The sequence below is a fragment of the Megascapheus bottae genome, chromosome 4 (assembly GCF_031878675.1).
Source record: "Megascapheus bottae isolate mThoBot1 chromosome 4, mThoBot2.hap1, whole genome shotgun sequence".
Lineage (NCBI taxonomy): Eukaryota > Metazoa > Chordata > Mammalia > Rodentia > Geomyidae > Megascapheus > Megascapheus bottae.
The window spans coordinates 36587267-36613996 of record NC_143512.1 but is presented as its reverse complement, the minus strand read 5'-3'; the positions used below and the strand labels follow the sequence as shown (position 1 = coordinate 36613996).

Genomic DNA, 26730 nt, shown 5'->3' with positions numbered 1-26730 from the left:
TTTAGTCTTAGTTTCCTTAAGCCTTTGTAATTATTTAGGTAGATATGTTTCATTTCATATCTTCCTCTCATCTCAAATTGAGTTTAGCACAAAGGAAAGTTTATTCTGCTATTGAGACTGAATTATTTTATGCATTTGAAAGAGTTTTGTAGATTTTCTTAGTTCAGGAAAGTTTGTCCATGCACTTACAAAATGCCCCGAGCCCATTTGTACTTACGTGGTGGGTGAATTCATCTGTATGTTAACCTGTTTCACAGGTAAATAAAAGGAAGGTCAGATAGGTTGTGGTATTGGTCTGGAGTCACACAATTCTTAAGAGGTAAAGTCAATATCTGAATTTGATTTTAAAAGCAATTTACTATAATTGCAATTTAACAACTTGAAATAAAACCTGTTTTGTTCTCTGTCATCACTATTTACATTAAATCAGCAAGACATGCTATTCAAGTTCATAAGTTGATTTTTTTGGCAAATGGAGAAAACCCAGGAAAAATATATTACCTATAAAATACACTCTTAGTAAGTTCTATAGGTTCTGCCCTTAAGATTAATAGTCTCATTTTCCCCTAATTATCTTAGCTAGTATACCTGTAATCATTATATCTGAATATTTTCATTTTACTTTGCCTAAGGAAATAGTATTTGTCAGATGAATTGTGGGTGTATAGAATATTTTAATTTTAATTGAAAATAGGTATTTTGTTTTTATTGGCTTTCTTTTAGGTAAATGAACACACTTGAGCCTTTTTTCTATATTTGATAAAACTATCATAATTCATATATATTCTTTAGCATAGTTTTTAATCAGTTTCCCCTTATGAATTCCTGTAAACTAGGTCTCTGTGACTCTTATTAGTTTACCTCCCACAGATAATTTCCTGTAAAATTATACTTGTGAATGAAAAATACTTGTGAGCTCCCATCTCTTGCCCAAAAGCTAAAATGCACATGACTCAAGTGGCCAGTTTTATTATGCAATTCCTTATAACCCTCAGATATGGACCACTTATTTTCTATTGGCTAGCTTTCTGCATGTGACCCAAGCCTACAATAATTTCAATTGTTTGGATAAAGCGTGTAAAAAGTCTTTCATGTGCTGCACACTGACCTGACTGAATCAAATTTCAGACTGTTTCTAATGTGTCATTTATTCTGCATAGCTAGATATTCATTCTGTTCTCTCCTTTAGCAGTTCATCACCTTGAAGAAGTGGCTCTTGTTCCTACTTTTTATTTCTCATGATGTCTGCGATAAAGCTTTACCCCCTAGTACTGTGAGCTTTGTTAATGAGAATGAAAGTTAGCTTCTTTCTGGTAGCTTGATGAGAATATTAGAGAATTTGTCTTCCCTCCAGGTTTAGATGGATGAGACTGACTCATCCATTGTCATAATCTATGGTGAAGGAGAAAACTCAGCTAATTTTTATGTTTGTTTTGTAGTGATATTGAAGCTGGAATCAGAGTCTGAACACTGCGGTTAGACTTTTCTCTTAAGGCAGGCATTCTACTACATGAGCCACAGTTCCAATTTCAGGTTTTTTATAGTGAATTGGAACCAGGTTTGAATCCAACCTAGCCAGGTTGATGATTCTCACATCTCAGCCTCTTGAGTAGGTAGTATTGCAGGCATGAGCTACCAACACCAATATTCAATTAATTTTTGTTTGAGTAGCTTAATCTTCATAAATGCTATAAACAGTCTAATTGTCATTTTCATAGACTGGTCTTAACAATGGTAAATTACTAAACACTATACTTTGTCTAGAAAAAAATATTTACTTTCATTAGAATTTTTCAAAAGAACATAGCTTAATGTAATGTAATCATACAGCATAAACATAATTTTTCAATTGAAAACCAGTGTGCCTAGGTTGTAATCTTTGTTTAAAAAAAGGAAGCAAGTGAAACACATAAACAAGTGGCGTTTATGCAAGAAGCAATACAAGTACATCCAGAACACTCTGACAGACCCATGGTTTCTTCTTAGTTCACTCTGTATAAAATAAAAGTGGTCAAAGGAGTATTTCTTAACTTTGAACTCTTGGGAACAAGAAAGAGCATCTGCCTCAGAGCCAGTGTCCCTCCCATTTGACTGATCTCAAGCCCACTTTCCTGCCTTTGAATCCACCCTTTCCTCTGTCCCCTTCCTTTTGGAGATGGTCTAGGTGTCTCTTAAACTCGTTTGTAGTTCTTTCTACAGTCACCCATCTCCTTAACAGGTTCCATATGTGTGCAGGCCTTTGAATCAAATAGCTCTCCTTTGTTTCACTGTTTACTCCAAGTTTCTTGCTTTTGAAAATGTCCTTAATAGATGTTCAGGCCTTCATCAGGGTGAACATTGTGTGCTTACATTTGAAAATGGTGTTGAGTTGGCTCTTTGCAATTTGGGGGACTTTGTTTATATTTCAAGTGATTCCTCTCCTCTTCTGTGTCCTCTCACCCCTCAGTTGTTTTTTTCTCTTGAAAGGTTTATTAGAGCTTATCCATCCTGGGAGGTAGAACTGTATGAAAACAAAAGGCACCTTTGATATTTACCTCACACTGTCTTTGGATATTCCGTTTTACAACCCAGAAATAACAAACAAGTGTATATTAGGCTTCAATTTCAATGATATTTTTATTAAAATAATGAATCTTTGTTTTCAATAAGCTTCCACTAGAATTATATCACATTTAACATGATTGTGTTTTTTTTTTTCAGTGAGACTAATTCATTTGCTTGTGCTAAATTGGTGATACTGCTTGAATAAATCATCCTAAGTTTCCCTAGTTCTTCAGATTTTGATTGATTTCTTTCCACATTTTTGGTCCCTACCATTGTTGATATGATTGGTAAAATGCCAAGTTCTTGTTTCTGTTATATTAAATAATCTTTTTCATTATTTATTTGGGATGTTTGCCTGATAAATGTCACATAGAAGTGTGACATTTCATTCATTTCATGAATGAATGAAAATTGTAGCTAGCCTTACCCTTGTGATTTATGTTTATTTTCTTTCATCACAGCTTTGAGTTGGTCACTGGGCTTTCTCCTAATCAGTTATTCTTTAACTTGACTGCTAGTCTCAAACAACAACCTACACTTAGTGCTTTATTAAACCCCCTGACAAATTTGAGAATTTCTTTCCTTGCCAACCAAGTTATGTCTTCAAATACAATGAGTTAAGCCATTTGAGTTAAATACACATTGAAGCTGAAGAATTTAAACAAACTTTTCTTATCTGGTATCTGTATTAAGTGCTGACTTTTAAGTTGTATCTTTAACCAGTTGTTAAATGAATGACGAGTCTGAAGTGTTTTCCCTGGGACCTCGCGTTCCCCAGCTATGAACTTGTGTTACTCCCTCCTTAGGATTCTTCAGTGTCTCCCTCATGTTTTGTATCTAATGCATGTTATGTGGACAGCACACAAAGCCCACCCTTTCATTTGCCACTGTATTTCCTAAATATAGCACCTCAGTGCTGGAATAAATCCCATACTCCATGTGACTTGCCCAGTGGTTAAAGATGTTCCCTCATCTTTTGCTAATTTCAACTTATGACAGTTAAATGCCTTACAAGTATGCTAAAACTACTTCCAAGAAGGCATCATGAGTTGGCATGGCTAAGACTTTCCTCCAGTGCTCCTGGTCTTCTATGGCACTGTTCTCACTAATCCCTATGGGCTGGGCTTCCTAACAAGGAATGGTCTCAGACGGGAATTAATGCCCATCTTTATTATTCTAGCACCTTGTAGCATAGTTCCCCTAGAACAAACACTGAGCAGCATTAAAAAAATTTTTTTTGGCAGTCTTGGAGCTTGAACTCAAAGGCCTGGGCACTATCCTTGGGTTTTGTCAAGGCTAGCACTACATATGTTCATTACACTCCCTTTCAAAGCTTAAATTGAGTATAGTAAGTCTTTTGGTTAAATTTCCTTATGACATGTATTATTTGTCTAAAGTAAAACTATTTACAGTTGCACTCATATGAACATAACCCCATCAAAACAGAATAGGTTGGTTTTCAAACATAGGAAAAAGGGGAAAAAAATTCCCTAAAAGGGGATCATGTGTGTGCATGGTTCTAAGTTCCATTCCAGCAACACACACACACACACACACACACACACACGTGTGCGCGCGCGCATCACATGACAGTAGCATACAGCAAAGCCCATTACCTCATATGATATACTTCATCAGATGGTCTAAAGTCAAACTGTAGATTCCAGGTATTTAAACCTATCACCATCTTACTCCCTCCTTTTTGGACCTCTGGGAATAAAATTCTCACAACAGGAATTCTCCACTATCTATATTGCTCTTTTCACCGCTTCTGTAGACACCTCACCCCCTCTCTCCCCACCCCAGCTCTGTTGTAGCTATACTCCATCATGAGAATTGGCAGCTTCAGTAGATCCCATATAATTACTTCTAAGAAAAATGTTACCTTAAGTGGTGATGCCAGAAGATTGAGATTGAATAGAAATGGAAAAGTAGTTCCCTTTTAAAACTACTGAGGAGCTTCTAGAGGGTTTGATATTCCCTCCCTCCCTCCCTCCCTCCCTCCCTCCCTCCCTCCCTCCCTCCCTCCCTCCCTTCCTTCCTTCCTTCCTTCCTTCCTTCCTTCCTTCCTTCCTTGCTTCCTTTTGTTTGGCAAAATAGTCCCAACCTAAGTATTTTAGCAAATGTTTCTTACTTGTCCTTCACTTTTTTTTTTTTTTTTTGGTATGGGTCCTGGCATTTGAACTCATCTTTTGAGCGTCCTCCTACGTATTGATCTGAGTCTGGGTGGGAAGTTGTAGGGCAAGTTACTGAATCATAGACAAATATATATCATACTACCCACTACTTCCTAGCAACTCATCCTGTGTACCCTCGTGGCTGGAACATGGATTACAAAAGCCTAAATGATAGGACAGTTTAGTCCAGTTACCTTTTGAATGTAAATCAATTCCACTTAAAAATTTTCTTTGTATATGTGTTTCATTTTGATAAGCTCAGTCTTGCACCAGGAAGTGGGTGAAGCTGGAAGGTTTCTAACCCTCTCCTGCCTGGCTTTCTAACTTACCAGAGACCATGCCCAGGAATGGCCCAACTGGTGTGGGTTTGCCTTTCAATCCAGAGAACTTTTTGGTTTTTTTTTTTTGTAAACACATCCTTCTGTCAAGCAGTATACTGTGAGAAAAGCCAGCTTTGAGAAACGTAGGAACAATAAAGAAATAGCCTATAACCTAGCAAGAGGCACTTAAAAGAGGTGGAGATGGGGAGCAACACATGACAGGCTGTAAACCACTATTCTTCTACAGGAAATGTATCATTATTGCTCTATCAGAACACAAAGGTCTCTCTCCTCCTTTCTCTCCCAGATGTCCTGGACTTTGAAAAGAGAATTTGGAAAATTAACTAATTCTAATGCTCTCTAGTCCTATTTGTAAACATCTGCTTAGTTGAAGGGATTGGTCATGATTTGGCAGAAAACAATGCAAAACAAAACCCTTACAGTTAAAGAAAAGTTCTAAGTACATTAAATGGTAGAGAGAATCTTAGATTGAGAGGATGAATATGCCAGTTATCCTGATACGATCACTAATTGTATATCTGTTATAAAAGGTCACATTGTGCCCATTAACATAGATAACTATTGTGTGGCAATAAAAATATATCTCACCATTTATATCCCTTCTCCCAAAGAAGCCTTAAGTTTTACATTTATAACTTACAAACCTTAAAACAATCTTTCAACAAAATATTTGCAGCTGTTGTTAGCTATAACATGCTTTTAGCTCCAAGCCAAATGCTACTCCTCTGAGATCAAGTCACACTGCATATTAATATTAATTTAATTATGGTAAGCTTCACAGATTTCATTAGATTAACCTAAGAGCCAAGAAAAGCATATGTTCTTGCTTCATCCTTTAACATGTAATTCACAAGTATGAGATTTTAAAGACCGTATGATATTAGTGAAAGTTTTTACTTGTGCAGCCAATGCACTTGGGTTTCAAATCAGTGGCTGGTTCTTTTGTAGCTACATGAGAGATATTGAAAGTCAAAGAGTAGCTAGCTCTACAGCACAAAATCCTGTCTTCCCTCTGGACTTCTGGAGTTTCGATAGCAAGTTGCAGGCCGAATGGCTGCAAGAAACAATTATTTAGCCAATCATTTTATAATTGAAAAGCTTATCCTGGAAGAGGTGGGGAAAAAAATCAAAAGAAAAAAAAAGGAAACACTGATACAGTAGTTCCTTTCTCAAGATGCATTACTGACAGTGCTCTAGCAAACTTTAGAATTGGATGCAGATGTTTCAATTTAACTGCTAATTAGTGTAAGTCAATGCATAACCATGGAAAAAGCAAAAAAAAAAAAAAAACAGGGGGAGGAGGGGCTGTTAAATGGGTTTTGGCACTTTGTCACTGCGTTTGGATCACTGCTATTTCATGATTGAAGACCTGTGCAAAGCAGCTTGAGGTTAAGGAGCCTACTGGCACCATTCATTGCAGGGTTTAAATACAAGTTACTCTGTAGGGCTCTGCCTGGGCCCCCTGTGTCACAGTGGTCTCACAGTGGGAGTAACTCACATCTCTCTGAAGAATGCTGTTGATAATCACGGCTTTGTAGGCCAGTGAGCTCACACTATTACACAAGATTAGCGCTGTTCTCAAGAGTGGCCAGATTGTCTGTCCTGCATAGTGCTTTGGCAGCTAGGAAAATAACGGGCATGTTGCCACTTTAACTATCAGGAGACCCTGAGTTCGTTTTTCTTCCCTTCAGCATATTGGTGTTTGGTAGAATCCAAGTCCAGGCTGCCAGGGTAAGGGTAGTGACACCAAAACAAATGTCTCTTTCTCTTGTGAAACAAAGCTGCTCTTTTATTTCCAGTTGTGGATCAGTGAATTACTCTGTTCAACTTAAAAGACAACAGCAAAACCATAACCTCCTATAAAACATAAATAAATGAGGACCCAGACTAAGGAGCAGCAAGGGGTCCACCTACCTCACAGGGAAGTCCTTTTCCATGAACAAGTTAAATTAAACAAAGTTAAATTTCCCCCCACAGCCTGCAAACAAATGTCTATTGTGTACCTTAGCCACCCAGGAGGAAAAGTCATTTCAAAGTTACCAAAAGTTTTGATTTCTGGAATAGCTTTTTTCAGATAATGATTTGACGCCCATTCTGAAACGCAGGAGCTGATTGGGAGTGGTTATGCTCAGTGCACCTTTTGGTTTCTTATCACTCACTGTGTGTGATTCCAGGCAGATACCAGACATGTTGGCGAAGTGTTTTCTGTTTGGAATTTGCTTTCGTTCTTTGGTGGTAATCTGGTTGTGGTTGGCATGGGCTGTATTTGGATTTAATTTGTAGCTCTGGGAGTTGAGTCGTTGTGCTATGGGTCTCAGGTGATGAAAGGACTAGGCACACTGAAAAGTCAGATATTAGTACAGGTGTCAAGTTTCCTAGATAAGTTTTTTTCCTGAAAGCCAACTAGCTGTCATTCACGTAGCAGACATTTGTGTGCAGAGCTGCTTATTTAAGTTCAGGACTGCTCCAAACTTGGCTTTGCTTCCGATGAAATCTCACCATGACTATCACATTATCATCACATAATAATCAAGTGAAAATGGGAAATTGTAGAGTGTGTTTTAGTCAGAAAATTTATATTACAGTTAACAATGACCACTAAGGATTTTTCTTGTTTTATGAATTATTTTATTATATAACATTTAATACATATATAATATATAGCTTACAATATATATAATTATATGACACGTAGGAATATTTTTATTATCTTTAAATAGTTGTACAAAGGAGTTAAAATTCACCAAATCCATTATAAGTACAAGCGTCCTGATCCATGCCAGCACTTTCAGTAAAGGAATTTAAAGCAGATTGAAAAATACTGGTTATCTAAGGTCTTCTACCAGATTCTTTCTCTCACAAAACTGGGGGGCACACATCCTAGATAATCCTTTAATCATTTTGCCACCTGGATTTAATCATGATTGTCTAGATGTAATCCCCAATTCTATTTTTTCAAGCAAGCATAGTACTATAATGATGGATATACACTGCCACCTAGTGTTCATTTTATATTTTATGTTTCAAAACTGCACATTTCCAACTGCACCAGACCTATGCATCAATTATATTCTCTTTGAACTAATTGCATGGCTATTGTAAACCTACAACTTCATTGTAGAATGAGAAGATTTTTCAAATATACCGTGAAGATAATACAGGTCACATGCTTAGGAAAATCTTCTTAATAAGGTAAATATTAGGACTAATCTTTTCTGACCCTTCACTTTACACACAGTAATAGAATCCAACAGAAAATTTTGCTTGGCTAGTTTCCTTGGCAGTTGAAACTACAGGATTTTTGTGGTTTTGTATGAACCTTTACATTGTGAATTACATTAGCAATGCCTGGAGAGAGATGGTAGATTAAGAGCGATGAGTGCATTGTTCAGGGAGGAGAAAAAAAAATCTAAATTAAAGCTTAAAGTTTAGTAAATTCTCCAACAACTATAATAATGGATGCTGTCACCATAGCATATCCATGGGCAAGTGTCAAAAGTTATTTATATCAATGGAATACATGTAATTGTTTAAGGTATGTTTAGCAAAATTATAATAGTTCTAAAACACATGGTTCAGTTGATGGTTCAATATAATCAAAATTGTAATATATTGTAAGAAGTGAGAAAGAGATGGATGCCTGAGTGCAAGCTGAAAAACCTCGGCTAAACATTTGAATAGAGAGATATCCTAGGCTTTTGGCAGCTACATATTCATTCTTTCAATGCTAGTCATACATGAGAGACCCCAAGTGCAAATTTAAATTGTGCCAATGTCTGGCTAGTATATAGCAATTGTGTGATTAACTTTCAACTATACATAACAAACAGTTCAGTATTCTCATGCCAAGGGCTCCATTGCTCTCTACCCTGGACAACCATTTGGGTTCTCGTCTACTTTTGGCAGGAACTCATCTAATACACGAATCTGTGCCTATGGACGTCCTCAAATGTCTTAAATATATTTGTTTATAATGCCAAAAATAACTAAATAACTATACGTGTACTGTCTAAAAGCGTATGTGTGTATGTGTGTAGGTGGAAGGGGTAGATCTGAAACTCCCAAATCACAAATGAGATTTAATTCTACCTGCTTTTGACAATTTTGCTTTTATTTATTTATTTATTTATTTATTTATTTATTTGTGGGGCTTGAACTCAGGGCCTGAGCACTGAACTTTTTCTCAAGGCTAGCACTTTACCAGTTGAGCCATGGGACCACTTTCAGCTTTTTTCTATGTATGTAGTACTGAGGAATCGAACACGGGTCTTCATGCATGCTAGGCAAGCACTGTGCCACTAGGCCATGCTCCCAGCTCCTTTGCTTTTATTTATATTATGCAATTTAGAATTGAGGAAAAGACAACAACATCTGTAGAGAGCCTGGCACTTTTGAGAAACTATCTCTTCATGATTTTCTTTGTAATTATTTGACTACAATGACAAATTATCTCAGTAGAAAGGTGAAATGGGTGAGAGTTCTGAAGGCTGCTAGTTGTCTCTCACATTTCAACAAAGCAGGTGCTTTAAACTACTCAGACTAAAGATGATGATTTCAGTTTTAAGGTGGTGGTCAATTCTATGGCATTTGTTTTTCTGTTTACTTATTTGTTTTTGCACCAATGGAGTTTGAACTCGGGTCTTTGAACTTACTGTAAGGCACACTATCACTTAAATCATGCCCCAAACCCTTTTTGGTTCCTGAATTAAAGGAGCACTATGTAGAGAATCTCTTCCCAGCCATTCTCAGTGAGAAAAATCAGACTTTAAGATACAAGGTCATTCTTCCAGAGTTCAGGGGCTTTGACACAGTAGGAAGTCATGTGCAGAAAACTCATGGAAGGAGTCTTCTCTTCTATGTGTGAGAGAAATGAGTTATTCACAATAATAGTTCTTTGGAACAAAATAGTCTAAGCAATTATTGTTTGATGTACTTTGATGAATAACTTTGGCCTGCTATGAGATTTTTTTTCTCCCTTCACCATCAGTTGGTTCAGAATCTGTGGTTTGTGAAGACAATTTTCATGTGAGAGAAACATATTTATTATCTATTGGATTTTGTTCAAGGTTTTGGCATCATTTTATTATTTTAGCACCTGCAATGCTTAAATCCATCTGGGGGACAAAAGGGAAAGAATAAAAAAGTGACTGAATTGAAGTTAATTGAAATTCTTTTTCTTTTTGGAACTTTTTCTTTTTAAAGATATAGAGAACTAGTCAATTGGAACTTTACAAAAAATTTAATTACATGACATATAGCATTAAGCAGTTTTATAACAAGTATGAATAATTCTCTCTTAATAAAATGCAAGAACATTTTACATCTGAATTGGCTTTCTTCTGCATCAAGTATTTGAGTTGTTGTCATAATTTTCTTTACTATCAATTAAGAATGGAAGTATGAAATAATCTAGTGCCCTTTCAGGCAATCCAATTTTTGTGTTTCCATTATTATCTCTGAGGAGGCAAGAGGAGCTTCCTCAACCCGTGTCTGCTTTGTAGAATAAGTAGTAGTCTACTCTTTCAATCTTAGAAGTGGGTCAATTCAGAATAGAGAGTATAAAAGCTAGGGTGTAAGTCAGCGGTAAGCATGTGCAAAGTCTTGGGTTCAATTCCTAGCACCAATAGAAAAATGTAATAGCACAGAATGGACCATCTAAGGCCAGACTGAGCTGTGTAGTGAGAACCTGTCTCAAAAACACAATAAACAAATACAAAAACAAAAAGAAGTTGATTACCCAAGAATTCTAAGTAAGGAAAAGAAATATTCAGAGACAAGTGAAAAAAGCTTACACTGCTCAATTCAAAATTCTATATTTGTTTATGTAAATGGTACTTTAGGTGAAAAAAGATCTGTAATAGTCTTATAGAATTCCTAGTTGAGTCTTTTGAGGAACTGCCATACTGCTTTCCATAGTGGTTGAATGAGTTTGCACTCCCACCAACAGTGTAGTAGTGATCCCTCCTGGCACATCCCCTCCAGCATCTGTTGTTATGAGATTTCTTGATCATGGCTATTCTAACTGGAGTGAGGTGGAATCTTAGAGTTGTTTTGATGTGCATTTCTTTTATGACCAGAGATGCTGAGCATTTCTTCATGTGTCTACAGGCCATTCTTATTTCTTCATCAGAGAAGACTCTCTTTAAGGCTTTGGCCCTTCTTTTAATGGGATGTTTATTACTTTGGAGATTAGTTTTGGAGTGATTGGATTTTTTGAGCTGTTGATATATTTTAATATGAGGCCTTTGTCCGTTGTATGGTTAGTGAAGATCTCCCACTCTGTAGGCTTTCTAGTTAATTTGCTAGCTACGTCCTTCCTATGACCCAGCAATTCCACTACTTGGCATTTACCCAATTGTTCAGAAACAAGGACATCTAAAGCTACTAACACAACAACGTTCATTGCAGCTGTATTTACCATAGCAAAGATATGAAACCAACCCAGAGGCCCCTCAGTTGATGAGTAAATCAGCAAGATGTGGTATTTATACACAATGGAATTCTATGCTGCTGTCAGAAAGAATGACATTGCCCCATTTATAACGAAATGGAAAGACTTAGAAAAAATCATATTAAGTGAAGTAAGCCAGACTCAAAGGAACATAGACTCAATGGTTTCCCTCATTTGTCATAATCAGTAGAAACCTTGGGCTCTCCTAGTAGAAATTTACAATAGAACAAAACTAGAGACATAAAGGCATATAGGATGATACTAAATGAAAGGACCTCCAGGATATAGAAACTGAAGCCATATAATGAGTGATTGTTGTCCTTAATGTACTATGTTATCTCTCATCTCTTTTGCTGTCCCTTGGTTATCTCATATTGTTACAGTATTTCACCTGATTATCTGATATATTGTATATATGCGTATTTGGTCATTTGAAATCAGATAGGAAAGGGGGAAACAAGATGAGGGGTGGGTGTGGGGGGAGGGAAATGGGGACCAAGACATGAGAAAGGGTATCAATGTTTGTGAAGTAATGTACCTTCTATCTGGTGAATATAATGTAACCCTTCTATTAATTACAATAGAAAATATATGGGAAAAAAGTTGAAAAGAAAAAAAAAGAATTCCTAGTTGATTCCCGAGAAGGCATTGATTCTCAATCTTTAACTCTCTTCAGAAAATACATTCTTGATCCTAAAGTCAAAGATTTGTTATCATCTCCTTCCCTGTAAGTGGTGTTAAAATTAGGCTGTGAAAAAATTAAGGTGGAAACAAAGAAAGTTATTCAAAAATCAAAGCATGCAGGCCCAGGAAAATATGCACATTTGAATCATCAATTGTGAGCATGAGGTAATTGTGTTTTGTGGGTACCACATTTTCTTATAAAAACCGTGGACTTAAGTTTTGGTTCTGCACCATTAACTCACAGCTCCGTTAAACAACTATAGGAACATGCCTTTTAAATGATTGCTTCAAGCCAAATGTAATTCTCACCAAAGACAATTAAATCTTTTACCAGAGGTCTGGGCAGTAGAGACTTTGGGAATCACTTCAGCAACATAGTGGCTGAGTTTTATTTTGGTTTGAAGATGAGGCAGTGATTGTCTCAATCAGGAGGAGATGTCAGGTGAAATGAATTTGGCATCCATGTGAGTGGGAATTTGAAATGATCCCAATGGAAATCTACTAACTGAGAAAATCTAGGAGTGCTTTCTGATAAATTCACTGATCAGCTTGTAATGGTAACTCTTCCTGATTAGAAAAAATCATGTATGCTCTCCTTGGCAAACTTAGAAGCTATGTAAAAAGATATAGAATTAGATTTTAGCTCACTGTCATTTTCGGTCAGTCAGATATAGACTTTATACGATCTATGGCATTCTTTTTAGGTCTCATAGTTCACATTACATAAAACAAAATGAGGTATTTTATAGTGGGTCTGATAAGATTTACTAGCTGAAATTTCTATTGCACTATGACCCACACTATGTAAGATTCTATGTGCACATGTGGTCTGGAAAATAACATGATACACAAGAATTAAGAACCTAAGTTTTTCACTCCATCGGTGTTAATACAGTTAATGATATAATAACAGTTCTTGAATTGAGGGTGGATTCTATAGTCTGATATTCCTCAACTGCATAGATAGATGAATAGAAATAAAGAAGAAATGTTTGAATCACAGTATTTTCCACTCAGAGTTTGAAAATCTTTTCCATGAAAATAATTTCAGCTATGTGGTATCAAAATGATGGTAGATTTATTCTAAGTAGTTAGCCACTGTTGCTCTTTCTTTGACTGTCAAGTAATTTTTCATCCTTCTCCATTTTTGAAGCAATATGAAAACTGGAGACCTAACCAACCAGACAGCTTCTTTTCTGCTGGAGAAGATTGTGTTGTAATCATTTGGCATGAAAATGGCCAGTGGAATGATGTCCCCTGCAATTATCATCTCACCTACACCTGCAAGAAAGGAACAGGTAAGGACTACTTCATTCATACTGCACGCTTAACCTGTATTTCAATGCCCTGGAGAAGAATGAGCTTCATTTTTTGACATGAACTGGACATGTCATGCCCTTTCATGTTGTTCTGGAATAGCCTACAGTTTTCAGTACAGTTTTCAAAGGTTTGTTTTCAGTACTCACCTGGGATTTCAAGTATCTAAGAGAAAAATGTGGCATTTACATAGATAAACTACCTGTCAGTATTGTCACAAACATTTCCTTGCAAGCTTATTTATGCTTATAAACCGTAAAACAACAGTAATATCCCAATGTCTGTAGGTTCAAGGAATAATATAGACATTTGTAATAGAAGCTCCATGGTGAGAATAATTTGATTAATATTAAACAGCAAAAAAACCTGGGCAGTTTCTTTCTAAGTCTACATTGTGTTTATCATTGGTTAATACATTTAAGCTTCTAAAGGATTCCGTATAAACTTCTTCTGTATAAACAAATAGCTATTACTTTAAAAGTATTAATGCCATTTTTTGCTATTTTAATGGTATTAAAGCATGAATTTCTAGTCTCTGGCTAAGACCTTTAGCTACCTCAAATAAGAAGAAAAAGTACAAATTCCAAACATAAAACCCACTTGATTATTCTGTGATTATGAAAGAGCGCAAAATCGAAAATACAGACTTTGTAAATATTGTAGGACAGATTTAAACAGCAAAAATAAATTCTGATGGGAGAAAGAAAACACTAAGATACACAAAGTCATGGTCTCCGAGGAATCTCAGCTGCTCTCATGACTACTTTGCTTGACTCTCATTAAAGGTAGAACTTTCTCTCAGTACACTGTCTATATAAGATGCTTTCCTGACTGTGTGCTTTTCTTCAGCATTGCTGTCACGGAACTGGTAAAAATAGCAAATCAAGTATTTGCTGTTTTCCTTTTTCCGGTATAAGAACTATTTAATAAACTATTTGTCTTTATCCAAATGTTTTGTTTGCCTTCTTAGATCTCCAAATGGTCCTGGAGTCATGCTTTTCTGTTTTTTGGTCTACACACTTATATTTTCTGTGTTATTTTTTTCCCATAGTAGAGTTTCTCAACAGCAGCTCTATTGACATTTGGAGCCTGATAATTCTTCATTGTGGGAGGCATTGGAGAAGGTTGAGTACCATTCCTGCCTTCTATGAGCTGAATGCCAGTAGCAACCTCCCACTCCTCATATTCCCTCTGCATTGTGGTAACTCAAAATGTCTCTAGATGTGGTCAGATGGCTCTGGGGAGGGATGCAGGGTCGAATAGCTCTAGGTTTAGAGCTCCATCCGTATAGCTGAAAGAGTTTCCCTACCAGAGCATTATGCTCTACGTTTGCCCATGGGAAATGGCTTTATTCTCATTGAAGGAGGATACACTATTTTCTGTCTTCCCATTGGCTTATCTTTAATTTTGTTTTTTGATTAAGGAAGATGATAGTCTTTAACTTTTTTTCCTGCCTTATAGTGAAATATTAAATGCTTAGAAGAAGGATTTATAGACAAGTTTTATTTTTAAAAGATGAATGCCTTAATACAGTTTTTCTTATTTCTTTGAAATAAGTTATATTTTCTTGCTAGTCACTATTCCCATTTTTTTCCTTCTAATTTCCACTGTAGGTAATGCCCTAATTGTCTTACTTTTCCCTTTAATATTATCGTATATGCTTATATCCTTAAATGATCAATGACTTAGTTTTGCAGAGTCTAGAATTTTGTAAGTGGAATTATGTTGTTTACATTCTGTACCTTGTCTTGTTCAGCACTGTATCTGTGATATTTACCTATGTTGATGTATGTAGCTGCATTGTCTTTGCTTTTGTTTTTGTATACATTTATTGTATGATTTTTCTAACATTTTTCATAGTGGACATTTGGGTAATAGTGCTTCTACAAGCATCTTTATACTTATCCATTCATCTTTTGGGCCATTCTGAAGGATACAATTCCAAGAGTAAGATAAAAGAGTATTATCAACTTTACTAGTTACAGTCAAGTTATTTTCCAATGTAGTTGCACCAATTCACATATTCACTGTAGGTCCATGTTTTCTACAACATTATTGAACTTGGAAATTTTTCCCAATATGGTGGGTGAAAATGTTATCTCTGGTGACCTAACTTCAATTCTCCCTGAATATCTTTTCATGTACTTATAAATTATTTATAGCACTACTTTCATAAAGTTTTATCCATGTTCTTTATTATTTTTCTGCTTATGTTTTATATTGATTTGCAGGAACTCTTTTTGTATTTCTGTTACTAGTCACTTGAACATTGCATTGATTATAAATGTCTTTGTTCCTTTTACCTTATAAGATTTTGATGAACATAATTCTTAATTTTGTCTGAATATTCCCTTAAGGTTTAAACTTTGTGTACCTTAAAAATTCTTAATACCCCGAATTCATAAAGATATTTGATATGGTTTTCTGAACATTTTATAATTTTGCCTTTTATATTCACATATTTAAACCGTCTAAAATTCATGCCCCATGTATTTTCTGAGGTAGAGCAACATATATTCTCTGAGGTAGAGAAACAAACAGATCTAGTTTTCTATATGAATACCTAACTCTCCAAGTTTATATGCCCTTGTCCCTGCTCTTCCATGTTGTTGTCAAATATCAAGCATATGCATGTGAATCTATTGCTTATCTATTTTCATCTTATTAACGCCATACTCACTGAATTATTTTAGCCAATTTACAGTCATTATACATGCATACATACTTTAAAAACCTATACAATTCTTGTGTTAGAATTATAAAACAAGCAATTTATTGGCATAGCACTGATTCATATATAGTAAATTCTGTAATTGATTCTTTTGAACCTTATCTTGCTTTGGTCTAATTCATATTAGCATATGATTAGGTTTTCTATAATATAATGAAAACAGTGTATGAGCATCTAGATTGTGGTCAGCAAAAGTAAATTAAACTAATTATTTGAACTAAACTTAAGTTTGTTATTGCAAAATGATATGATTTTAGACAACCTTCTATAAAACCCAATAACTGTATCAATTGTGAGCTTTCAACATTAGGGTTTTGACATCTAAACATACTGGCACTGAGATTTCCAGTAGTCACCATACCTCTGTGTATAATTTCAGGAAACCATATGTCATGTTCTGCTAGTCTTGTGGTACCAAAATCATAAAACTTTTAAATGCTGTAATGGGAGAATTATATTTACATTTTTGACATTCCTATGAGAGATGTAGAGCAAAACACAATAAATATAAATGAAATAATAACAAACTGGAGACATGAATGCTATTCACTTTCCTGTTTCTAGAGAAGATAGAAAAGAATCAGCACAAGTAGAAATAGACAGTATTTTATTTACCTTTAGGCATCTATGTCCATATTTCAAAACTGTGATGTTATAATTCAGAAGTTTTTGTTTTTGTTTACAAGGAAATGTTTTTCTTTACAATAGCTAATTGTCACAAATCGATTGTTACCATAAGCAACACTAGGTAATGCATAAAAAGTGGGGAATCGTGATGAAAACAAGGTCCATATTGGAAGATGGATAACTTTTAATTTGGAAATTTGTCAGAATGGTGGTATTTTTAAATGAATAGATGAATGTATGACCTTTTGTTTTTAGTTTTTAATGAGAACACAATGCAAATGGTATGATCTCATATCCAAACTATACCCAGAGAATCAATTTATCTTGAACAATCTCAAACTTTTTAGTTCTATATTATTGCCTTTTATGAAGGTATAAGGTTTGGTGAAAGAGACAAAGACAGAGCTAGAGAGAGTGTGTGTCAACGAGAGAGAAAGAGACAGACAGACAGAAAGTCAGGTTCATAGCAATTGAAATACCTAGATGATTTGGAAATAACTCAGTTTGCTTTTCTTTAGTTGCTTGTGGCCAGCCCCCAGTTGTAGAAAATGCCAAGACCTTTGGAAAGATGAAACCTCGTTATGAAATCAACTCCTTGATTAGATATCACTGCAAAGATGGTTTCATTCAGCGCCACCTTCCCACTATCCGATGCCTAGGAAATGGAAGATGGGCAATGCCTAAAATAACCTGCATGAACCGTAAGTGGTCCTTTAGAAAGAATGGACAACCGTGCTCTAACAACTCCTAGACACCCTCATTTTCCCGCTACACTGTTGGTAGTTTAGGGTATGGAGCAAGTAATATTGTTGTGTTTTCTTTCTTTTTTTTTTTCTTTCCTTCCATGTAGCATCTGCATACCAAAGGACTTATTCTAAGAAATACATAAAAAATTCCTCATCAGCCCAGGACAATTCAATAAATACAACAAAACATGATCACCGTTGGAGCCGGAGGTGGCAGGAGTCGAGGCGCTGATCCCTTGCGTGGCGAACATGTGTTTTCATCATTACAGCCAAAGTCCTAACTTCTTGTGCCTTTCTTATCACCTCGAGAAGTATTATCAGTTGCTTTGGAATTTTTTGGCTCACCATCCAGTCATTTTGGGTTGGCTGTGCCCCCAAAATGTTTTCAGTGAAAGTACTGACACTCAAAAAGAAAGTGAACACAAAGGAAAGGGAATGCGAGCAGAAAAAGGACCATTTCCAGCCTACTGAATTTCTGTAGCTTTCTGTTAGTCTCCAGTGCAGAGCATTTCATCACATAATATCAGCCTTCTATACTATTTAAAAAGCTTAGTTCCAGCACCGATAGCCATGTAAATAAGATGATTTAATGTTGATTTTTTAATCCTGTATATAAAATTTAAAAAAAAAGATCACACTGAGTTTGGGCATATTTAATGATGATTATGGAGCTTTCGAGGTCTTTAATCATTGGGTTAGCTGCTTTCGTATAGTTGGTTTAGGCTGGAAACGATCTGATTTGCTCGTTTTGTGTGTCAGCAAGACTGAGGATGGCTTTTCTTGGACAACTAGCAAACAAGAGCTTGTAGGTCACTGCACCAGCCACAGGTGTGACATGCATTCCCAAGATGCTGGATTCTGCTAATGAGGTCCCGATGGATGTAGGGACTCCAATGTGGAACTCTTCTGTGCTGCATTTCTTTTCCTTCACCTACAAGAGAGGCCTGAATGGAGGACTTTTCTGTGACCGGGAGCAATTTTTAGGGGTCAAAGTGCTAATTATTAACTCAACCAGGTCTACTTTAAATGGCATTCATAACACTAACTCTGGTAAAATTTCAGCTCAAGGCATTTCAAATGGATAGACTCTTGAGGGTGGGGGATTGTTCAAACAACAACACATTCATTTGAAAACCCTGAAATTTTGTATATATAACCATTTTAATCTTTTATACAGTTTTGAATGTTCATGTGTGAATGCTGCAGCTGTGAAGCATACATAAATAAATGAAGTAAGCCATACGGATTTAATTTATTGGATGTTATTTTCCCCAAGACCTGAAAATTGATATAGTATGCTAGAGTTTTTTTTAATTATAAACTTTCATACCTACCCAGTTTGGAACCATATAATTTAGGCACTCTGTCCCTGATTAAATAATGTGATGGATAGACCATGTCAAGTGTTTAAAATGAAGAGTGAAAAAGTGTATAGCTTTCAGCAAGTGATGTTTGCCCATCGTAAGCAAGACCTTATGTGTAAAAATAGTGTGGACATTTCTTCCTCTTAGGTGGAGTAGGTGTTTTGGAATTTATGCTGACCTCTTCCCACTTAGTTTTCTCCCCTACTATTGGAATAAAATGACTGTTAAAGAAGACTTTGAATTTTAGCCACTTAATTTAATATTTAAAGGACAAAAAAATCATAGAAAAAGTACATTTAGGACTCTCCCTGAGTTTAGCTAGAGCAACATCAAGAATAGCCAGCAAACAAAAATGCAAACAGAAGAGAAAGATTTTGGAGAAGATAGAAAAGATTAGCCTGATTTTAAACATTGCACAAAGCACACAAGTATTGGTTAACCACATGGCACCTCATAAATCTGTACAGCTCTTATGTGTCTCATGTATCTTCTGGAATACATTTAATTTAAGTCTTTAGAAAGACATAAGGGAAATAGAAAAATGAGCTGACTGAGCTTGGTCCAATATTGATTCTTTTTGTGACTCCTCCATTTGCCTAGAAGAAATGACAACAGTTCAGTGTCTTTAAAGCAAATTCTCCTGGTTCCTGCATTAAATATCACCTACCCAAGGGCTTTGAAGCACAAGAAAATACTGTGCTAACTATTAGGTTTTTGATTTTTCTTTTTTCTTATTACCATGAACATAATACTTTCCTGTATTTATATTATAACATGTATAGTGTAAAATGTGAATGACCTTTTCTGTGAATGAGAATCTAAAAAACCTTTGTAACTTTTATATCTGCTTTTGTTTCACCAAAGAAACCTAAATTCTTTCTTTTATGACATTGTGACTTGTCTGGTTATTTACAAGTTTAAATTTTAATGTGTGCTGACACTTTTATATTCTGATTCCATCATAGAGCTTGGGTGACATGATTTTATGGCTAGTAAACAACCCTGCAAAAACTGAGAAAGTGATTCTGGGAGTGTTAGTTTCCAATCGGTAAATGTAAGAGGAAAGAAAGTGACAACCCATTTTAGTGACTTCCTGTGGACCAGATCATGTGTTGAGCGTGCATTAATCTCACAATAGGCCTAAGACAGATGGTATATTGTAGTCTGTGTAGAGAGCCCAAGTTGTTTACCAAAAGCGTGTCATGGAATCTTGAGTGATATTCTCAAGAAAAATATAAAATACTGTTTTTCTGATTGAACTACATTTAGGAGGCTACCTTGCTGGCTAGATTATCATACCTAAATATCAGATGATATCAAAAACAGTAAGCTCTCATCCACACAGCTATCTATCCACTTCTTCATTTACATAAAGGACTGTGTGCCAACACTGTACTTAACAGTGAAAGAACCAGGTAGGTGCTCTCCACAAAAGAAGTTTTGTGCTGAATATATCCTGTAGAAAAGAGATCTGAGGCCTCCATATATCTTTTGACTATCTGGAATAATCATTAATTATAGTCTGTGCAGCTATGTAGAATAAAGCATGAATGTGGGTTAAAAATTACATTGAGCTTCCTTAGAATTATTAAGACTACACAGGGAGTGGATATAGAAGTGGATTCCTTTTTTGCTATTACTTTAAAAAAAACTTCAAATGGAAATGACCCAAGGAAGTATGCAAGAATTGGTTTTACTACTCCAAATATATTCTCATTAGATTTGCACCATCTTATGTTATTGATTGATCCAGTGGGAGAGAAATGGAATCAAGAGATGTTTGATATTGGGACAGTTAGAAATTCCAGATTTTTTTCCTACTTAAAGACAGAAGGTAGTTGTTTGCTTATTTTTTCCCCTTTGGTTATATTTCTAGGTTTAAACTCAAAGCCTCATGCTTATTGCTTGAGTCATTCCCTCAGCCCTTTTTGAGAGGGGCGGGGGAGACAGGGAGACAGAGAGACAAGGAGACAGAGACAAAGGAAGAGTCTAGAATATTGGCTTGTTTGGACTTGGATTATAATTGGAATTATGGACATGAGACACAGGGCCTTGCTAGTTCTCTGGTTTTTATATTTGTTTTGTTTTTCTTGAACTCAGAACCTTTTACTCTCATTTGGCTTGCTTGCTTACAGCCAGCACTTGACCATTGAACTATGCCTATCAGCATAGCTCTTTTGTTGGCTACTTGGGAATTATTTTTTTCTGGACTACCTACAATCAACCAGACTGAGGTCTCCTCTAGAGCTAAGATATCAGGAATGGGCCACTAGTGACAAGAACTAACTTGAATAATTTTCTGCACTTGTGAATGTTAAATGTCACATCAGAAAATGTTTCTGTCCCTAGCATAGGAGGTTATTTAGAAATGGTAGGCTTCTAGGGTAGCTGAAGTGGCAAACAGGCAAAAGAGATAGTATATGGAGAGAATCTATCATTGTTAGTCATAATTGAACTTTCAATATAGAACTGGGATTTAGACACTGAAATATCCATGAGCTATTTGCCAAGAAATCATCTACCATGTGCAATAAATTCACAAAGTTTGGAAATAGATAGAAAACTGAAATAGGATGCAAAGTTTCAGAGTACATTTTGTGAAAGACCTGTGTGCAGCTATTTACAAGGAAAAAAACATTCCTCTGAGCAAATATTTATTCTAGATACATACAAATGTTAGTAAGTATTTGAAGACTCAGTGATGTCTATAATTTTAATGTGTGTCTTCCTAACATTAGAAGGAGAGTATAGTTGTTTCTGAAGAAAAAGGCTCATAGTGGTAATTTGGCTCTGATATTTGTACATCTTTTTAATCTTTATGTGTTGCAACTTGTATTAACTAAACAAACCAGAACAATCCACTCAAATGATTCTTTTCTAAAACAAGTCTAAACAGAAAGTTTATAAAGTCCCTGGAATTAGTCATTCAATGCTGTGTATACTTTCCCATTATTGCTCATTTCTGTATGTTTGGATCCTAGTTGGACAAGAAAGAATAAATTCTAAATAGAAGAGGAATGGTTTTTATTGAGATGTTTACAGAATAAGCAATGTCTGGATTTTAATTAGAATTAAAATCAGAGCTTTGTCTGAGTCTATTGCAAATCCTTGCCAAACATTAAAATTTTCTGCCTTGGGAATAAAATTTAAGAATTATTCACTCCTCAGATTTTAAGCTATCAGTAATTTTTATATCATAAATTTTAATACTTGTAAAGGATTCATTTTTTTACCTTTCAATTACCATTTTAAATTAAACAGATGACACTACTCTTTAGATCTTTGATTTTTTTTCATATCTGGGCGGCTAATTTTTTCAATTTAGAGCTCTCTCCTGGAATCTTATCTAAGTTGAAACATTTAAAACTATTCCAATGATTAGAATTTCAAGATATTTGTCCTTAAAATTTGAAATTAAGATTTTTCTTATTAAGTTATGCAATTTAACAGTTCTGGATTAATTTATCATTGTAATTTATTGATCAAGGCCATTATGAAGTTTGAAAGAAAATATAAATTACAAAATTTCACAAGAAATATTACTCAGTGAGATATTTAGAGTTGTATTCCCAAATCATTGTTCTGTGGCTAAATATTACCTCAAATTAGAATGGATTAGCACATCCTATTCCTTTCAGAGAACACATTTTTATGCAAGTAGGTAGAAATATTAGTTTTATTATATAGTACTCTTCACTTTTTAAAGCTTCCTGACTTATTGCCTAAGGTCACATATGAACTATAAAGATTACTTCAATTATCAGTCACCTAATGTCACACTGAGTTTCCCTTGGTTTTAGAAACATGTAACTGGAAAAGAAATATATCACTGACTGCAAAATCACTCATTTTGGGGGATGAGGTTTTGGTTCATTGATAAAGCACTTGCTAAGCCAATGTAAGAAAGCCAAGGTTTTTAAATCCAACAATGTGAAAAATTAGCATTCATTTTAGTTGTCTAATGTTTAGTTGAGTAATTTATATTCCCAAGTAATGTACCTATGAGTTGAGATAGATAAGAGATTGTTTCTTATGGTGGCTGTTTTTTAAAAAATCTCACTTATTACTTTTGAAGTGACAAAAGAGAAGTTATCTAATCTCTAGTTTACAAAGATTTATTTTCTCCACTGCAAACGCACTATTAGTTTTCCTAAACACCTGTAGGAAGGGAAAGAAAGATGTTCACTACAAGATAAAAGTAAGAAAATAAATGATTTATAAAGTTCATTTTCTGGGCCTGGAGTGTGGCCTAGTGGTAGAGGCTTGCCTAGCATGCACAAAGCTCTGAGTACAACACACAGAAAAAGCCAGAAGTGGTGCTGTGGCTCAAGCGGTAGAGTATTAGCTTTGAGAAAGCTTAAGGCCAGTGCCCAGGCCCTGAGTTCAAGCCCAAGGACTGGCAATCAAACATTTTTAAAATATTTATTTCCTAAAGTTTACAATAAAAGAATTATATGAATTAAAAATTGGGAGAAGTAAAGAACTGTATGTTTGTCTCAAATAACAGTGTACCAGCTATGATCAAGATTTTCACTAGCCATACAACAGACAAGGGCCTCATATCTAAAATATACCTATAGTTCAAAATAGTAAATTTCCCCAAAACAAAACTTAAACGAAACAACCATCTCATTAAAAGATAGGCTAAAGACCTAAAGGGAGACTTCTCTGAAGAAAAGAATAGCTAAAAAACACATGAAGAAATGCTTGCCATCTCTGGTCATAAAAGAAATGCAAATCAAAACAACTTTGAGATTCCACCTCACTCCAGTTAGAATGGTCAAGATCAAGAAATCTAATAACAACAGATGCTGGAGCGGATATGGCCAGGAGGGATCACTGCTACACTGTTGGTGGGAGTGCAAACAAAACCACTATTGAAAGCAGTATGGCGGATCCTCAAAAGACTAAAAATAGAGCTGTGTTATTACCTAGCAATCCCACTCATAGATATTTACCCAAATGTCCAGAAACCAGGCTGTACTAAACTTACCAGCACAACCATGTTCACTGCGGCATTATTTAACTTACCTAATATATGGAACCAACCCAGATGCCCCTCAGCAGACAATTGGAACAAGAGGATGTGGTACTTATACAAAATGAAATTCCAGGCTGCCATCAGAAAGAATGATAGCTCCCTATTCGTAAGCAAATGGAGAGATTTGGAAAAAATCAAATTAAGTGAAATAAGCCAGACCGAAAGGAACATAGGCTCCATGGTTTCCTCATTCTTAATAATTAGCATGCATCTTACATTAGCAGAAGCAATAACCCTTTTTTCCTTTTTAAAAAGTAGTAAATAGAAACAAAAAAATGAAAATTTATGTGAGTTTGATTTTCTGTTAAAGAGTCAGCAGCAGTTATTGAGAAAACAGAATTGGAAGACCAGAAATACTATCTGGACTTAGTGGACATAGTTTGTTCTTCCAGATACACTATGTTCTTCCTTCTATATGCCCAGGGATTTGATTGTACAGACTGACTTTATTGGGTTCAGACCTTGGGAAGCATTATAGTATATGAAGGTAAGACAGTGACATCCATGATTGTGACCCACGAGTTCTCTGAGATTACTGATGGGATTTTGGTGTTGCTGTGGTAACACACTCAAGTCCAATAGGGAAAGTGTTCTCCATGTCACACTTACTGTCACTTGGTTTCACTGTTTTGTCTCATGTTGACCCATCAGGACTGAACAGTAACAGGTCTAGATATTGGTCCAGAGATAATTCACCATAAATTGGGTTTCCTTTCAAGTAGTCACTCGTAAACTTTTTGAAATTATCTAACCCAAATTTTGTTTCCTATTTGATTTCTGGCTGGTATTTTTAAAGTATAAATGTAATCTTCTTCCCATTCAATAAAAGCTTTCAAATACCAATATGCAAAGTAGAGCTTTGGTCAGCTGAAAGGAGTCTTGAAGTCAGCCATGTGCTCAATTTACCTGGCATATGTAATTTTCACATCTTTTCTAAATGTTGTTTACTTTCAACTAAGGCTGAGTAGTGCTTCTCAAAAGTCTTTACAAATAAGTATTTTGTTAAAATGCAGATTTCTATTCAGGAGGTCAGGATGGGGCTTCATGATGCTGTATGGCTAGCAAGGTTCTAAGTTGTGAGAATACTACTGGCATGCAAAATGTATGTTGTACATGAGGTCTTGGAATACCAGTCCTCACACTAATGTGTAGAAGCAATAGCCATACAGATACTAGATTTTCATGATGTAGTCAGCTCCCAGTTTGATTCATTAGGATCTAACTTTTTTTTTGCCAGTCCTGGGCCTTAAATTGAGGGTCTGAGCTTGGGCTTTCTCAGGGCTAGAACTCTACCACTTGAGCCACTTCCGGGTTTTTCTATGTATATGGTACCAAGGAATTGCACCCTACCTCTACTCCAAACTCCCAGCCACAGGATCTGTTTTTTATTTCTAATGTATTTACAGTGATCTAACTACACATGGTCATGTAGACTGATGGTCTCAGACCTGGTTTTACCTAGCAAGCTTACATAATCTTTTTATTGACTTTTTTATTTTCAATTGTTATTTTTATTGTAGATGTAATATACAGAGGTTACAGTTTTGTAAGTTAAATACTGAGTGCATTTCTTTTTGAGAGTGTCATCCCTCCCTCGTTTTCTCCGAGCTTTTTCCCTCCCTCCTCCTTCCCCACCTATTTGTATAGTTCATTTCCAACATAGTGTCTAATGAGTCTGACTGCTGAATTAGTTCACCCCATTACCATTGTTTCTGTGCTTTCCCTCCCCCCCCAATTCAGATAAACTTACATACAAAACAAAAAGGTCCAGAAATTTTCATTCCAGGAACCACCTCTCCTTCACATCCTCTTTACCCCTATCTGCCTTGTATCACACAGTCTGAATTAAAGCCTTCTGGGTCTCCCTAATATGCAATTTGCTTTAAAAATCATTGGCAATAGGCCTCATAGATGCCATTGGGGTGATGTCAAATTTCATTCTAAATATGACCATAAAACACATAATTTTTATCTAGATTGAATATTATTTTAAATCTATACTCATGCAAGGGACAAGAAATATCTGATATAGTTTTTCATAAACATGAGGGAAACACAGGAAATTAGGCAGATAACTCTTTGATTCCCATAGAGAAATATATTAAAAGGTACCTCTTGGGTAATTTTGAAATTACCCACACTGGCTATATAGATTTACTCCTACTTTCTATTAACTTAGGTCTGTTCCATTTTGGCATATATGGCAGAAACTAATTACTGGAAACTATAATTTGAAATGACAGGTAATTGAATCTAGGTTCTCTATGAATATCTGTATAATGCATAGAACATTATTAAGCAGTATTTAAAACACAAATGAAGCCGATTAATTCTCAAGGAGTTTGTGGCTCATACTAAACTTGAAAGTACAGATGATTAATGAGTCCAAAAGAACCTCAATTTAGCCTGTAAAAACTATTTTTGTCATTTGTCATTAATTGTGACAAGGTATTTTCTGTAATTTTATTTTGTCTATGTACATTAGCCTTGTGTGTGTAGTCTGTATATAAAGCAGAATGGAAGTTCTAAATCCAAGAAAGGAATAAAATTATCTGTCTCATAATATTAATATTTAATCTTTACTGATTAATATTCTGAGGTATCAGCAATGTCTCAGTGGAAATAGTGACTTTTGAAAGAATATAAAATAATTTCAAATAGGGCATTATTATTTTATAAGATTTGGCAGTTTTTTTGACAATTGAAA

General features: G+C 35.4%; 1 protein-coding gene across 2 annotated transcripts in view; it reads left to right on the top strand.

Annotated features, from left to right (window-relative positions):
- The window catches only part of Vcan (versican), an 81707-nt gene extending 63009 nt beyond the window's left edge, over positions 1 to 18698 (top strand). For both annotated transcript variants that reach the window (XM_090331673.1, XM_090331672.1), the window contains 3 exons: positions 13351 to 13495; positions 17391 to 17573; positions 17723 to 18698. In XM_090331673.1, coding sequence (XP_090187799.1) covers positions 13351 to 13495; positions 17391 to 17573; positions 17723 to 17850 — 456 coding nt within the window. In that variant the 3' untranslated portion in view covers positions 17851 to 18698. The remainder of the gene's footprint in view (positions 1 to 13350; positions 13496 to 17390; positions 17574 to 17722) is intronic.
- Positions 18699 to 26730: the final 8032 nt, after the last annotated feature.